General features: G+C 46.2%; 1 protein-coding gene across 2 annotated transcripts in view; it reads right to left on the reverse strand.

Annotated features, from left to right (window-relative positions):
• PPP2R2B (protein phosphatase 2, regulatory subunit B, beta) overlaps nucleotides 1-17,606 on the reverse strand; it is a 314,879-nt gene that overhangs the window by 42,530 nt on the left and 254,743 nt on the right. For both annotated transcript variants that reach the window (XM_010850472.1, XM_010850473.1), the window contains exon 7: nucleotides 15,909-16,073. In XM_010850472.1, the coding sequence (XP_010848774.1) occupies nucleotides 15,909-16,073 (165 nt within the window). The remainder of the gene's footprint in view (nucleotides 1-15,908; nucleotides 16,074-17,606) is intronic.

The raw sequence follows: 17,606 nt of genomic DNA on the forward strand, positions 1-17,606 counted from the left end.
GAAATTCCAGTACTTTGGCCACCTGATGTGAAGAACTGACTCATTTGAAAAGACCCCGATGCTGGAAAAGATTGAAGGCAGGAGGAGAAGGGGACGACAGAGGATGAGATGGCTGGATGGCATCACTGACTTGATGGACGTGAGTCTGAGTGAACTCCGGGAGTTGGTGATGGACAGGGAGGCCTGGCGTGCTGCAGTCCATGGGGTTGCAAAGAGTCAGACATGACTGAGCGACTGAACTGAACGAATAATGTTACATGTTATTCCTTAAAACAAAACCCTACCAAATTTTCCTTCTTAAATAAAATAAAAGCCAAATTCTTTACCTTTGCCTACAGGGCTATGTTGCCTAACTACCAAGCCTTTTGCATAGAATCCAACAGGGATGAGGACCCAGGGGTGTTGGAAGTGATTGCCCTGAGTGGAGAGTGCTCCCATGATCTGAGCCACCAGCCTCCTCCTTCCATTTCCCCTCATCCTGATCCTTCTCATGATACTATTGGCAGCCAGATTGGTTTTCCTTCCGCCCGTTGACCTGCCAAGCACAGCACAGATTCACAGCCTCTGCATCTGCTGCTGCGGTTTCTCCAGAAACACTTTCACCAAATCTTGTGTTATCTTACTCACCTCTGTGTTTGTTGTCTCTCTTACTGTACCTGGATAGAGTGCCATGCGGGCAGGAGGGACCATATTTACTTAGTGCCCCTGGCACACAGTAGCAACAATAGATATTAAATAAATGATAATAGATTTAATAGATATTAAATAAATGGCAATCATTTATTGATTACAGTCATTTTGTAGACCCCTCTTCCCTTTAATTGTCTACAAATTCCAAAGCATTCCCAAAACTAGAAATGCGTGAACTCGGATGGGGTCAGCCACTCTTTGGTGTGAATCTCTTCATTTGTGTAAAGAGAAGCTCTGGGTGCTACTCTAGTTGTCCTGCAAGCATTTACTTAGTAGCTCCACTAAGTAAAGTGTTCAAGGAAAAATAAAAAGCCTTAGCCATTATGGAGGAACTATAATATGGAGGGACAGACAGAAATGGAAACAGGTAATTTCAACCTGTCATATCACATGCTCTGATGGAGGGCACTTAGGCTACTTGGTGACCTTGAAGAGTATGGTAGCAGAATAATGACTCTTCAAATGTGTCCATGTCCTAATCTCCAGAACCCATGAATATGTTCCCTTTCTTGGTAAAGGGGAATTAAGACTGTAGATGGAATCAAAGTTGCTCATCAGCTGACCTTAAAATAAAGAGATTGGCCTGGATTACCTGTGTGGGCCCAGTGTAATGGCAATGGTCCTTGTAAGTGGAAGAGGGAGGTGGGAGAGGAGAGTCAGAGTGACAAGACATAGGAAGGATGTGTTCCCCTGTTGCTGGCTTTCAGATGGAGAAAGGGACCATAAGCCAAGGAGTGCAGATGGCCTCAAAAAGGTGGAAAAGGCAAAGAAACATTGTCCCCTAGAACCTTCAGAAGGGAACACAGCCCTCGCAGCACCTGGATTTCAGCCAATGAGATCCGTGTCAGACTTCTGACACACAGAACTATAGTACAGCAGCTACAGGAAACTAAATACAAGGAGGAAAGGTGAACTTTGATATCCTCTCTGGTGGGATAGTCTCAAGAAGACTCTTGAGAGTCTCTTGGGACTTCAAGGAGATCACACCAGTCCATCCTAAAGGAAATCAACCCTGAATATTCATTGGAAGGACTGATACTGAAGCTGAAGCTCCAATACGTTGGCCAACTGATGTGAAGGGCTGACTCATTGGAAAGGTCCCTTATGCTGGGAAAGACTGAAGGCAGGAGGAGAAGGGGGTGACAGAGGATGAGATGGTTGGCGTGCTGCAGTCCATGGGGTCGAAAAGAGTCAGATACGACTTAGTGACTGAACAACGACTGGCAGGAAGAGACGGGCTATTTCAAGACCCATCCGGCTCTGCTCAGATCCCTCCCCAGGCTCTGTCTGGCCAGTGGCCCTCCCTGGGGAAAATTTCTCCAGGTAGTCCCTTGACAGGGGTTCTCTCAAACCTCACGTTGAGAATGCTCACCCAGTGTCTGTGACCGCTTTGTCACCGATGGCTTGTCACGAACAAGGATGATAGGCAAGTGCCCTTGAGACACGCCAAGCACAGAGCAGCCACAGTCACATCTAACCTCGAGGCCAAGCTTTCCTGTCCTGTGTGTCTCTGGGGCTGCAGCCGCGTGCTGGAGCCAGTGTCAGCCTCCTCTGCCTATCTAGCCAAGACCCCTCGAGGGGGAGAGGGCAGGGCCTGGGACAGTGTTAACTGCTAATGAATGACACTTGCCTCCAAAATTAATAAGCTTTCCCTTTCTTAGGAAAATCCACTCAACTGGAGTCTCCAGGATGACTAATTGACAGAACTGGTTAAATTAATCAAAAATGGAAATGAGGAAGAGGGGAGGGATTCTATTTTTACTGCGAGGCCTGGGCCTTGCCTGCTCTGCTGCTAATTGCTGCTAAGCTTGAATGGGGTAGATGGTGGATTGGGGGGCGGGGTTCAGTGAATTCTGCAGCTTGGAGCAAGGCTCTGGCTTTTCTCCAGGAGGGGGGTGGGTGGGTGTCTATGTGTGTTTGTAATCCTGTCATCAGGCAAAATCATTTTAATAAAGGGTTTTGTTGTTTTAACCTAACCAAACTCCCCTGAAATAGACACTGTTAATTATGCCCCCAATCAATACTGAACCCCTTTCAGAAGCTGTGTCAAACCTCAGAGGTTTGATGATGCATTGCAGCTGTAGCCAGGGCTGATGCCTTTGGACACATTCCATCAGAGATCAGGGGAATGAGCCATAGGTTTATTAAGGGATCCAGTGGCCTATACAGCCAGGACTTGGCAATTAAGTTCGTAGATGAAGGTGATAAATGAGACAGTGGATTTCATGTTCTGCGTAAAGGCAGAGTTATGCTGCCATCGGAAATTGCTGTGTTGAGGAATCCAACCCATGGGAACTGTATAAAATGGAATTCTGTGAAATTGTCCTTCTGGATGTTAGAAAAAGATCACATTCTTCTGCTGTCAAATATACCCAGGAAAAGAATTTGGGAAGCAGACAGACGTGGGCTCAAATCTTGGGTCTTTCACTGTGATCTGGAGCAAGTTTCTTTCTTTCTTTTTTGAACACTTTTTGATAGTTTCAGGTGAATAGCGAAGGGATTCAGCCATACATACACATGTATCCATTCTCTCCCAAACCCCCCTCCCATCCAGGCTGTGGGGTAAGTTTCTTTACCTCTCTGTGCTTCATCTGTAATCTGGAGTTACTAAAAATCGATCTGCTTTGGTTGCTCTGAGACTTAATTGAACTACAGAAGGGCTCAAAGCTAATATTCAGCCCCTACCACTAGACGCATCTTTGGTGGGGAAAATGGAATTTCTGATTTAGATTGTTAGGTTAGGCATCCAACTTTGCCCCTTTCACACTGAAAACCAAGTTGTTTTTCCAATGATGACGTAAAGTACTTAAAGTGCTTCTACCTTTTGCCCACAGCATGGAAAAGTCAGACTGTGTGCACACCAGGCCTGTGATGGGCAGATTTAAGTGCATGGCAGGGTTGCTGCAGACTACCCCCAGACACCCAGCCCATCTTGATTTTATCTGATGGAGGGAATTTCTGCGGCCATGTCTCGAGCTGCCTATTTGCCAGTGTGGAAGGGCCCTGGGCAAGGATAGAATGACGTTGGGAAGCAGAGTGACCAGTAGAGCCAATACAGGAGGACAGATGCTGTAGGATTGCCCATCACCACTGCTTAGAGGAGCCCTGGCTCCTCACTCTGGCCTTCAAGACCCTGTGAGGCCAGCCTCCCCTCCTGCAAGTCCCCAGCACAAGCCACTCCCTGACAACAGGATGGGACCTCTAGGGCAGGTAATGAGTGGGGCAGGTCTGGCCAAATGAAGACAGAATTAAGATGCAACCAAGGAACCTGTCCTGTGTCATCAGACACTGAGCCTGGTGCTCACACAGCCGTTGATTTCGTCCAGCAGATGTGCACTGAGAACCTTCTATGTGCCAGGCAGTCTGCTAGCTGCTTTGACTTTAATTAACTAGTTAATGTCCAGAGATTTCCACGAGACCAAATTGTATACTCACTTCTCTGCTCTCACCTTTCCTGACCTCTCAGAAGCATCTGATGCAATTGATCCCAGCATCTTTATAAATCATTCTCTTCTCTTGGCTTCTATGCCTACCACTCCCTCCGTCCAACTCTGCTCTTTGGTTTTTCTCTTACCTCCCTAGCAGCTCATCCTCAGTCTCTTATAAGAGGCTGCCTGCTTCTCCCCCGACCCCACTGGTAAGTGCTTGGCCTCCATCCTGGACTCTCTGCTCCTCTGCATCTACACCTCTTTCCTACATGGCTTTAAAGACCACGGGATACTCATGACTCCTACATTTCTATCCTCCAGCCCAGACCTCTTCCCTAACTTCCAGATACTCAGGTATCCAACTATTATCAGACTTCTCTAACTGGGTGTATCACAGGCATCTCAATCTGGACATATCCAAAACAGAACCCTTGGTCTTTGCACGTCAAACCTGTTCCTTCCTGTCTCATCAGGGTATGTTACCACTATACCTTTGGCAGCTCCAACCAAAACCCAAGTTTTCTCAGGATCCTCCCTTTCTGTCACCTCTCCACTTTCAGCCTCTCAGCAAGTCCTCTCAGCCTGACCGCCTCAGTAGATTCTGTGTGTATCCACGCATCACCCCATCCCTACCCATATCACCTGTCACAGCAACTATCATTTCTTTCTGGATCATGGTGTGAGCCTCCTAACTGGGCTCAGTGCTTCTAGGCTTGCCAATCTTTTTTCAGAATTCTTTTAAGACCATAAACTGAGTATTCACTTCCCTGCTTAGAGCTGTCTATTCGCTTCGGTCACACCTAGAATGAAATCCAGCACTCTGGTCTCCCTGTGAGGCTCCCCCTGCTCTGGTCCAGCGTACATTTTCAGCCTCACCCTCCACACTGGTCCCCAGCACATCAGTCTTCAAGTTCAGGTCTTTCCCCTTCTGGGTATTCACACATGGTTGTTCCTGTGTCAGGGTCTTCCTATTCTGGTGTTCTCTGTTTGGCTCCTTTTGATAATTCAGGTCTCAATTTCAAGACTTTCCCTCACCACCCCAGGGAAATAGCATTGCACCAGCAACTCTTTAGTCCTTTAATTTTCTTAAAGCTTTTTTCAATGTCAGAAATTATTAATACCTCACTCGTTTGTGTACTTGTATATCTTCTGCTAGAATGAAAGCTTCCTGAAGGCAGGCATGAGAAGGTGTTGAATAAATATTAGCTGAATAAGTGATTTCTAGAGTCCTGGTTAAGAGGTGTGCGTCTGGATCAAACCCCAGTTGTCAATTGTTCTCTGGTGGCCATAAGAGTATCATTTCCTCTCTTAGCTAGTTTCCTCATCTATAAAATGTGACTAATAATCATCTGGCCCCCATAGGGTTGTCAGGACCTTGGCTTACTCTCTTAATATTGTAAATACCACAGAAGTTAGCTGTGATTAAGGCTGCTGACATGATTACATAATGACCATGGCTACTTCCCACCCCATTCCTGCTCTTAGTTGACACATGTGGAAGGGAAATAAGACAGCATCACCTTTGCAACCATAACTAACATGGAGCTCTTTCATGGGCCAGGCATTGTTCTAAGGCTTCACGGTGTCTTCTCATTTAATCCTCATAAGCCCCATAATAAGGTAAGTGCTGCTACTAGTCATATGTTATAGGTGAGCAAATATAGACACAGGTTAAGTAACCTGTTTTAGGTCATGGATGTAGACCGACAGTGAATACCACTTTGATTTTCCTCCCCTGATTTGGCCCTATCTGTGAGTTTACTCTCAGTTTAGTTTGACAGAAGGGAAGAAACAAAGCTGACATGATCTGGGCTGTGCTTCTAGGCAATGCTATAGGATGAGTGACGGTGTCTCTTTAAATTCATATGCTGAGGGACTTCCCTGGTGGTCCACTGGCTAAGACCCTGCACTCCTGATACAGGGGGCCCAGGTGCAATCCCTGGTCAGGGAACTGGACCCCACATTCCAAAACTAAGAGCCCACATGCTGCAGTGAAGATCTCTCATGCCACAACTAAGATCAGGCGCAGCACCACCCCAAAAAAGAAATTCTTACACTGAAATGTAACGCCCAGTGTGATGGTATCTGAAGAGGGGTTGGGGAGGTGATTACATCATGAGGGTGGAGTTCTCACGAATGTGATTAGTGCCCTTATGAGAAAGAGACTCCAAGGTACCCGCACATCCTTCTGCTGTGCAAGGACCCAGCAAGAAGATGGCCATCTGTGGACCAAGAAGCAGGTCTGCACCCCACACTGAATCTGTTGGTGCCTTATCCTGGACTTCTTAGCATCCAGAACCAAATGACAGATGTCTTTGTTTAAGCCACCCAATCTGTGGTATTCAATTACAGCTGCTTGAATGGACTAAGACAGGAGACTTCATCCTAGGTTCCACACTGCCTTGCCCATCCTAAGGACCTAAAACAGGTGCTGTCCAGGGTGTGTGTGGAGGGAATCCCTTTTGTCCATCTTGGAGCTGAGGCACCCAGCAGGCTCTCTGGTTAGCCACCAAACTTCTTCCAATTAAAGAAGTAAAACTGCAACCTTGGGGAGAATCTGGAAAATAGGAAAACTGCCTGCATTTCAGTGCCCTGACATCATCCCTTTCATGAACACCCCCTTGTCCTTATCTTCACACTGCTGAATTCAGGATGGGTTTGTAACCCTGCATCCTGCTTTAACATTTATCATAAGCATTTCCCCGCATGCTCCATCCTTAACTGTGTCCAAAGGTCGTTGGCAAGTCACATCTCTATGGCCCTTCATGGAACCCCTTTCTCAATTCCCACTCCCACTTGAGGATTCCAGTTGCTAGTTTTCTTAAAATGACTTATTTAAATTGAAGTAGAGTTGATTTACAATATTGTGTTAGTTTCAGGTGTAGAGCAAAGTGATTTAGTTATATATATATATATATATATATTTCATATTCTTTTCTGTTATAGATTATTACAGGATATGAAATACAGTTCCCTGTGCTATACCTTAGGTTCTTGCTTTATTTTTTTTAAATCCACTTTATATTCAATGGTGTGTATCTGGCAATCCCATACACCTAAGCTTCTGCTTTTCTTATATGCTGTTAAAACAAACTCTGCTTACTCAGGATGCTTATGCATGATTTTTGAGTAGGAAACAGACTTCTTAACACCTCATCACCTTTAAAATCAGTTCCTGCCTGCATGCATGCTAAGTCGCTTCAGTCATGTCCAACTCTTTGAGACCCATGGACTGTAGCCTGCACCAGGCCGCTCTGTCCATGGGATTCTCCAGGCCAGAATACTGGAATGGGTTGCCATGCCCTCCTCCAGGAAAATCAATTCAAGTCCCCTTTATTCAGAGAGAAATTATGCTTCCACACCACATGAAAGTACCCAGACATCATCACCATAAAACACGTGGGGAGGTGTGGTGGCTTCACGTACAGGTTTTATTGCCCTGTCCTCTGGGCCCTACCTCATTCAATAAGAGCCACAGGCACTGTGTGCTCATGATGGTTGGGGCTGCACCAAGTGCCCCAGCTCCCTGCCCACTTTCCACCCTCACCACCTTTAGGGTCAGCGTTGGCAACCTGCTCAGGCTGCCTGTGGCCAACAAGCCCGGGACCCACCCCTGGATCTGTCAGCTCCAGGGACTGTGCTCTGGATTATTTTCAGGTCTTCTACTAGGGGCCAAATTGTGTACCCCCTCCCCCAAATTCTTACATTGAAGTCCTAATCCTCAGTGCTTCAGAATATAACCATATTTGGAGGTAGGATCTTTAAAGCTGTAATTAAATTTAAAAAATGAGGTCATGAGGGTTGACCCTAATCTAGTATGACTAGTCTCCTTATAAGAAGGACAGTTTGGGACCCAGACACATGCAGAGAGAAGATGACATGAAGACACAGGGAGAGGATGGTCAGTAACAAGCCAAGGGGAGAGCCCTGGAAGAGATCCTTTCTCCACAGTCTTCAGAGGAAGCCAATCCTGGTGATGTCTTGGTCCAGGACTTCTAGCCTCCAGAACAGGGAGACAATTACATTTTGTTTTTTAAGTCGCCCAGCCCATGGTACTTTGTTATAACAACTCTTATAACTGAAAACCCCTTCTTTCAACTGCCTTTTCCCACCAGTCTGCCTTTCCACCACAGCTGCTCAGTGAAGCCTCACTTATAGCTGGGCATTATGCTAAGTATTAGTAATGCAGTGGTTGGTCAAAGAAATAAAGTTCCTGCCTTTATGGGGGCTTCCCAGGTGGTGCTAGCGGTAAAGAACCTGCCTGCCAATGCAAGAGATGTAATGAGACGCGAGTTTGGTCCCTTGGTCGGGAAGATCCCTTGGAGGAGGGTGTGGCAACCCACTCCAGTAGGGTGTGGCAACCCACTCCAGTATTCTTGCTTGGAGGATCCTGTGGACAGAGGAGCCTGTGGGCTACAGTCCATGGGGTTGCACGGAGTCGGACAGGACTGAAGTGACATAGCACGCACACATCCCTTTATCAAGTCTACATTCTAGTCAGGGAGACAGAGGAAGAAAAATGTCTATAGCTGAGAACAAAGAAATATGTAAGGAAATAAAGTAGGGTGATGTAGTAGAAATAGAGTGAAGATGGGGAAACAGAGAAGTCATCTTTGAGAGGTATTTCCCCAAAGACCTAAAAAATGAAAGTAGTCCAGACAAGGGCGGGCATGGTGGGAGGGCATTTCAGGCAGGGGAGAGGCTGTGCAGAGGGCCTGAGGCAGGAAAGGGCTGGCTGTGCTGAAGGTGCAGAAAGCAGGCCACTGTGGTCAGACTACAAGGGATTGAGGATGGAAAGGTGGGCAGGGACCAGATTCCCGTGGGGCTTGGAAGGGAGATTAAATTTAATGTCTCTCTCCTTTCCATGGTTGTCATTCACCACATCCCGCCAGTTTTTTCACTCAACTCCTAATTGTTGTTGTTTAGTTGCTAAGTGTCTGACTCTTTGCAACCCCATGGACTGTAGCCTGCCAGGCTTCTCTGTCCATGGGATTCTCTAAGCAATACTGGAGTGGGTTGCCATTTTCTCCTTCAGGAGATCCTCCTGACTCAGGAATCTAACCTATGTCTCCTACATTAGAAGGTGAACTCTTTACCACTGAGCCACCAGGGAAGCCCCAACTCCCAATACTCATACATTAAAAGGGAAAAGCAAAATTCAGCTCAGCCACTGCTGCTGCCATCAACACCCTATTGTTTCAGGCATTAGAATCTCAAACTGCAAACACAACCCTTGTCACTACTGCCAGGAGCGATGGAAAAAAAAATTGAGAGATGAGGAAGAGAATCATCCTTTCCAACCCCTGCTGAGTATGCAGAGTGAGGGACATATGGAAATTAATATATGCAGCTCTGATAGCACGAATCTCCTCGGCATTTTGATTAAACACCGACGGTTATTAAATACCCTCCTTCTCAGAGCTCATCTCCGAAAGCCAATGTTGCTTTTCATTTTGAACTCTGATGAACTGTCTCAATTCCGTTTGCACACCCAGGCTGAACCATGGTCTGCGGAAGGCTGGTGTTGGAGGAGGATGAAGAAAATCAATATGAAATGTCAGGCGCGAGGTCAGATTGAACTTGTTTTCCCAGCTGGCGGGAGCTGGGGCCGCCACTGCAGCAGCCAAACAAAGGGAGATGCTCACCGAGGAAGGTCGGCACTTTGGACTGAGTCAAGAAAATGAATTTCGTTCGCTCCTTAATTAGATTAGGAGGCTGGCGGCTGGCAATTCCAAGTGCTGTTGGTGTCGGGATGGGGCGCGGGGAGGCAAGGACGTGGCAGGGGTCTGCAAATGGCCGGCTGGTTCCTGGCCTCCCTAGGGACTGTCCACTGGGTTCTGCTTCTCCAGGGCTGCGTGCAACCCAGACTGTACGGAGGAGCAGCCTCCAGGGACACCTGGATGTGTGGGCTCAAGGATTCTCCCCAATATCTTCCTCAGGGAGCTTCTCTGTCTTTAGGCAGAAGCTCAGAGGTCACTGCCTTGGGTTATAAGGTCCTTGTATAATCCCCACCCAGCACCACAAGCCTCTGTTTTCATACCACTTATTGCAGTCATGCTGTCATATCTATCTGGGATTCTCTGATGAATGCATCTTCCCTCCTCAGACAGTATGATGGTTCATCTTATGCAATGGGGTGGCCAGATATTTGGTCAGACATAATCCTGCAGTTTTTGGAGGGTTGTTTTTGAGTGAATTTAACATTTATATTAATAGTCTGGGTAAAGCAGATTGTCCTTCCTAATGGGTGTGGGCCTTATTCCATCAGCTGAAGATCTGAATAGAAAAAAAAGCTGACCCTCCCTCCAGTAAGAGAAAATTCTGCTGCCTGACTCCTTCCAGCATGGACATCAATTTTTCCCTGCCTTTGCTGTTGAACTGGAACATTGGCTCTTCTTGGACCACAAGCCTGCCGGCCTTTGCGTTAAAAGTACTTCATCAGCTCTCCTGGGTCTCCTGCAGGCACACTGCAGGTCTTGGGACCTGTTGGTCTCCCTAACTGCATGACCCAAATACTTCTAACAATTATTTCATATTTATATACACACATGTAATACATGCATATACACATTATGCAGTGTGTGTATGTGTATATATATTATACATATATATGTATAAAAGATATATGTTTCCTACTGGCTCCGTTTCTCTGCAGACCCTCACCAATACTGACCTTGAGCTCCAAGAAGGAAGAAAGCAGACCCGGCTTTGCTCATCACTGTGTCCCAGAGTCAGGTACAGTACCTCACATATAGTTTGTGGTCAACAAATAACTAGTTAAATAAATGAATAACGGGGCTTACATATCTGGAAGGAGGGTTGGAGTTTTGACCTCCCTATAGCCGCCAGCCTCAAATCAGGGACACTCAGAAGGAGTACCTGGAGAAGGACATGGCAACCCACTCCAGTATTCTTGCCTGGAGAATCCCATGGACAGAAGAGCCTGGTGGGCTGCAGTCCGTGGGGTCACAAAGAGTCGGACACAGCTGAAGTGACTTAGCATGCACGCACAGGAGGAGTAACTGTGGTTACTCCTGACATTTGCTGCTGCTGACATTTGCTGACTTCCATGTGTCTGACTCAGGGCTTGGCTCTTCGACACACAATGACAGTTACTCCTCATGAATAACCAGCCCTGTGAGACAATCTTTATTATCTCTATGTTCAAAGGAGGAGCTTGAGATTCAGAGGGATTCAATAACTTGATTTGGGGGGTCACGCAGGTGCTGAGTGTCAGAGCTGAGTTCTGATTCTGACGCTTCTGCTCTAAGCCATTCTAATTCTGGAACTTTCTAAGGCCTTATCCTTTTTCCATCTTGAGTTCACAGTTCATTGAGCCTTCTAGGCATCTTCCTCCTCACTATCCAGCCCTTGTGTGCATATGTCTGACTCCAGAGCCCAGGCTGGTGTCTGCCACACTGGTCTGTGAGCACACCTGGTTTCTCGTGCCGTCTCTGCCACCCACTTTGGGTCAGTGGCCCTTCAAGCCCAGTTAGACGACTCATGTCACCTCCCACACAGTTGGGACCATGTCCCAGACTGGTCCTCACCCCCTCACTCTCTTTCCATATGGCTTCTTAAGAGTCCACAAGCCACATGTCATTTATTTCAACCCTCAGGCGTAAATTTATTTATGGACTCAATATTTACTGAGCACCTGTTTGTATGTCAGTCCTTTGTGATACAATGTGAGCAAAATATTGGGATAGCTAAAAAGTTCACTTGGGGTTTTCTGTAACATCTTATGAAAAAGTCTGAATGAATTATTTGGTCAACCCAATAGATTCAGTTCATGTCTTCCTCTAGAGGGGAAGGATATTGAATAAGTAATATCCATGTGTGATGAATGCTAATCTCTAATATTGCTTTACATCCCCACAGTTGTTTTAAAAGAAAATGTTTATTTTTCCCTTTTCTTTCTCTTCTAGTTCCATAGCTACCATCCTTATCTGTGTTATGAATTTCCACTGTATTGAGACAAAAGCACAACCTTCTAATTCTCCTGTTTCTTCCCACCACCACTGTGTTAATCTTCCATAAAATATAAATTCTATGACTCTGTTCTCCAACCAACTGATCTCCAATTGCTCTTCACATACTAGGAACTGTGCTTCTCAAACTGGGGCACACATATGTATCCTTGGAGGTCAGGGAGGAGGAGGAAGAGGATATGGGGGTGCACGAAGTAGTATAGGAAGCCATAGATAAATGTTGCATCTTTTGCAAATGATAATTTTGTTTGAAATTTGGGGATGGGTAGAAATGTAAATATTAAATTAAGTGGAAAGTAGTCATTTTATGGGAATAAAATGTAAAACCCATGTGAAATTTTAAGATGGAAAAATAAGACTTCAAAGAAAACCGTCTGTGGTCAGCATGTCCCCTCAGGTGCTGGGCCTCTGCCAGGTGTGTGGCGTTTTGCTTTTGCTGAGAGGCCAGGCCACCCGGAGCACATCAGAGAGGCTGAATTGCTTTTCACTGCCCTTCCTTCACAGCAGCAAGGTTCATGGCATGGCTCTGAGAGTACCTGGTGCAGAAGTTTAAGAAGGACTAGCTATCAGAGGAGCCAGACTCTGGGTATAGAGCAGGTACTCAGTGAATGAATGAATGAATGAATGAATGAAGGCATAAACTTTTGACTCTGATATTCAACCACTGACTTGATATAAACCTTCATACCTATTTGACCTCATTTTCTCCATATTCCTCTTTAACCCAAGCCCAACACTTCTTGCTAAGACTCTTTAAAGGTGCTACATCACTTCCTAACTTCAGGTTTTTGCCCTGAAAGCCATGCCCTTGTGTGCATGGCCAAAAACACCCTTCTCTCTATTTCTTACCTAACCAAATCCTACTTGTGCTTCAACATGACTCCTCAGCCTCTGCCTCCCCACTTTGAGGTCTCCTTCCAGTGTCCCACGCCCCTACGAATGTCCACACCCCTAATTGTCTCCACCACTCATTTGGGTGTCCCGGGTACATCTTTCCCCATCAGCCAAACTTGACGTTGCTTGAGTGTTGGGAGATGTCTTACCTTTCCATTGTACCCTTAAGAATGTTTTTAAGTAATGGACAGATCACAGATACAAGAAGATCATGTTGAAGACCTGCCAATAAATTTTAGTCTAGATCTGCGGTTCTCAGCTAGAAGCAATTTTCACACCAGGATATTTCACAATGTCTGGAGTCATTTTTAGTTGTCACAACTGGCCTTTGCTGCTTGTATCTAGTGTGAAAAGACCAGGTATGCTAAAAAGCATTCTACAATGCATAGGACAGCTGCCTCCACCAAAGAAAGAATCCTGTGCCCTTAATTTAACAATGCATTGTTAAGAAATCCTTGTGTTCCTTACAGGATATTCCTAACCTCTTTCCTTGTGTCCCTTTGTTCTCCCAGACAGAACCCAACATCCATCCTTCTTCTTCAGTTTAAGCAACTTCTCCAAAAAAATAATTGTAGTCAGATTAGTCCTCTGGTGACTTTAGTGGCGGTTCACTGAGTTTGAAACAAAATTTAAGTCCATTATCATGGCCATTATGATCAGGCTCTTGCATTCCTCTTGAACTTCACCTGTTCCTTGTCCAAGTCATTCTTTATGTACCAGCCATATCAGTCTCCCTTACTGGCTCAAAGATCAATATCAGCACAGACACTAACAAACATTGATAAAGCTTCTATCACGAGCCAGGTACTATTTTAGGTGCTGGGGAAACAACAGTGACCCAAACAGAACAAGTCCATGTCCTCAGGGAGCCAGTACTACAGATCAGTAGTCTTCAAGAGAACCTTCTGCAATGAAGGGAGTGTCTTAGGTCAGTCTTAAGTCAGCACCATCCAATAGAGTAGCTACACACAACTATTGAGTACTGGACGTGTGGAGCATCTGAATCAAAATCTTCCAGAAGCATAAAATACACTTAGTATGACACATCTCGTTAACAATTCTTAATGATTATCTCTTCTAAGCCCTGCAACAAACCCATGAAGTGGATGATATTATCTTACCCATTTTTCATATGAGAAAACAGGCTCGGAAAGGTAAGGGAAAGTTGGACAAAGTCAGATGGCTAATAAGAGATTAGCCTGGCTCTGACCTGGGTCTGTATGACTCCAGGATCCACACAATCTACATCCCACCACACTAGTCAGACCAGCTGCCCTGGGCAATATTCCTCACAGCAAAGGAGTACATGGACACGATCAAAATGATCTAGATAGTCACCCCACTCCCAGGCACATCTCATACAGATGATCATCACTTCGCTTACGTCACTAGGAATTAAAATGAAAAACTGGGGCTGCGGGGGAGAGAGGGCTTCCTTCCCCGTTCTTCACGGCAAGCTGCAGTGGCAGAGTGGCCCCGGAAGACGGTGCTGGCCAGACACACAGATCCTGTGGCTCCTGAGGATCTTGGGAGCTGCACGTTGTTTAGCCTGACCCTGGGTACAGATGACGGCTGCCCTCCAGGCACCTTTACTCCAGGAAGCGTTTTGTTTTCTAGAAAACCTCTCCACTAGCCCCAGGTCCGTCCTGTCCACTACACCTGGCTCTTGCTTCACTTGCTTACATCGGTCTTAGCCTTTGGCCGCCAACCACTCAGCCTCCATGAGTTTGGAGCCTCTCTGCACCATCAACACCATGAAAACTCCAGCGTGACCCCTAGGCCTGTGGGGGCTCGACCCCACCCCCCTCTCTGAAGCCCTCCTGAGTGCCCACTAGAACCACTGCACCTTCTAGGGTGCTGCTTCTCAAAGCCTCACCCTCTCCATGAAGCTAATAATCCCTGCCCCTCAGCTGCTACTTTTTTTTTTTTAATTGAGATATAATTGACATATAACAGTATATTAGTTTCATGTAACTTAATGACTTGATATATGTATGCTGTTGCTGCTAAGTCACTTCAGTTGTGTCTGACTCTGTGTGACCCCATAGATGGCAGCCCACCACGATCCCCCGTCCCTGGGATTCTCCAGGCAAGAACACTGGAGTGGGTTGCCATTTCCTTCTCCAATGGATGAAAGAGAAAAGTGAAAGGGAAGTCGCTCAGTTGTGTCCGACTCTTCGCGACCCCATGGACTGCAGCCTACCAGACTCCTCCGTCCATGGGATTTGCCAGGCAAGAGCAGTGCAAATATTTACATTCAGTTAGCATCCATCACCATGCAGAGTTGCAATTTCTTTACAATGAGAACTGTTAAGCTCTACTCTCAACAACTTCCAAATACACACTAAAGCATGAACTTAGTCACCGTCCCCAGGTGCGATTCTCAATTCCTGTGTATTCGCAGGCTCCCCCACTGTCCAGCAAGTCCAGCTCATTCTACTGCCAAGATCCGTCCAGAACCCACCCATTCCTCTCCACTTCTACACCCTACCCTTGTCCAGGCCACCCAAGTCTCCTGCCTGATATCACAACCCTCTCCTAACTGGTCTTCTCAACCCTGCTTCTCGTCCTCAGGTTCATTTTCCCCAGAGCCGCAAGAGGGATCTTAAAACATAATTCAGACCAAATCACCATGACGATGACAGGACTCATGTCTGATTCACCTCTGTATTCCATGGCCCAAAGCCAGTGTTGGTGGGACTCGACATGAGGTTTTCTCTTTACTCAAACACCAGACTTGGAGCTGACTCCCGAGTCAGGACAACACATGTGTAGTTTTCTTACTCCTGGTGTGTCTGAGGTGGGGAAGGACAGCAACCCCCCCAGGCCCTCCCGCTTCTCCTTCTGCATGTCAGGGGCCAGTGGCGCACCCACTCCATCAGCCCCGGGGCGGCTGGCTACTCACACTTGGTGTGCCGGTCACACAGCGCCGACGCCCGCATGTCACACAGCCGGATTGTCCCTTTGCTGCTGCTGTACACGAAGGTGTTGCAGTGGTGGGGGTGGAACTCAGCCGCCGTGATCACCTCCGTGAGCTCCTCCATGTTGGCTGGCTTGATGTCCACGATATCTGGCACAGACGAGTCAAGGAGGGGACCACGGGGAGGGGTGCCTCAGCGGGGACTAAGAATCGTCGCTTTATCTAGAGGAACAGGTCAGCACTGAGCACACACGGAGGATCCTCATCAGGACTCTGGCAGACAGGCAGCTATCACTGGACCCACGCAGATGAGGCCAGGGATGTTCAGCGGCCAAAGGCAGAACTAGACCTCAGGTCTCCCAAGGCCCTAATCAGGGTTCCATCCCCTGTAACATGTAGATGCTCCATCCACATTAAAGTTACCTGCTCATGCAGTCAGGCTAAATTGTGCCAGGCTGCAAGGGCTTTCATTTCTCATTTTACAACAGTGGTTAAGAAACCAGTCCTATCACAACTAAATAATTCGATATATTTGAAATTTTAACCAAACTCCTGGGCTGATGCATTGTATCTAGGACAGACTGTGAATCTTTTCCCACAAAACCCCTCGGATCTTTAGAGAGGGTGTGGAGAGAAGGGAACCTTCCTGCACTGTTGGGTGGGAATGTAAATTGAGATAGGCACTATGGAGGTTCCTTAAAAAACTCAATCAGAACTACCGTATGACCCAGCAATCCCACTACTGGGTGTATACCCTGAGAAAATCATAATTTAAAAGGACATGTATACCCCAACATTCACTGCAGCACTATTTACAATAGCCAGGACATGGAAGCAACCTAAATGTTTGATGACAGATGAGTGGATAAAGAAGATTTGGTATACATGTACAGTGGAATAGTATTCAGTCATAAAAGGGAAAGAAATTAGATCATTTGTAGAGATGTGGATGAACTTAGAGCTGTCATACAGAGTTAAGTAAGTCACAAAAAGAAAAAGAAACACCATATACTAATGTATATATGTGGAATCTAGAAAAATAGTACTGATGAGCCTAGTAGCAGGTCAGGAATAGAGACACAAATGTACAGAATGGACTTGTGGACGCAGGGAGGGCATGGGAGGGTGGGACAAACTGGGAGAGAAGCACTGACATATATACACCCCATGTGTAAAACAGACAGCTAGTGGGAAGCTGCCTTATAACACAGGGAGCTCAGCTTGGAGCTCTGTGATGACCTGGCTGGGGTGGGATATATGTATACTTATAGCTGATTTACTTCATTGGACAGCAGAGACTAACACAAAATTGTAAAATAATTTTACTGCAATAAAATAAAAAAAATAATGTCAATGAAATTATAATAACAACAGCTGCTACCATTTATTGAGCACTGACTAAAGGTCAGTTGCTGTGCAAAGCACATCGTGTGCTTTCTTTCATTTAATCCTTATAACAGCTCTCTAATCAACACTTTACTTATCCCTGTATTTTAAAGGGCAGAAACAGAGTCTCAGAGTATGTAAGTAACGTGCCCCAAGTCACATGGCTAAAGAGTGGCAGTGGTAGGATTTTATCCCAGGTGCAAGATTTGCACTTTTTAGTAATTATGCAAAATTTCTCTTACTGAAGATATACAGGATCTCAAATCTCCATAAACTGTGATTTGCTTTAGAGCTTGT

Source organism: Bison bison, unplaced genomic scaffold, assembly GCF_000754665.1.
Source record: "Bison bison bison isolate TAMUID 2011002044 unplaced genomic scaffold, Bison_UMD1.0 scf7180017864291, whole genome shotgun sequence".
Lineage (NCBI taxonomy): Eukaryota > Metazoa > Chordata > Mammalia > Artiodactyla > Bovidae > Bison > Bison bison.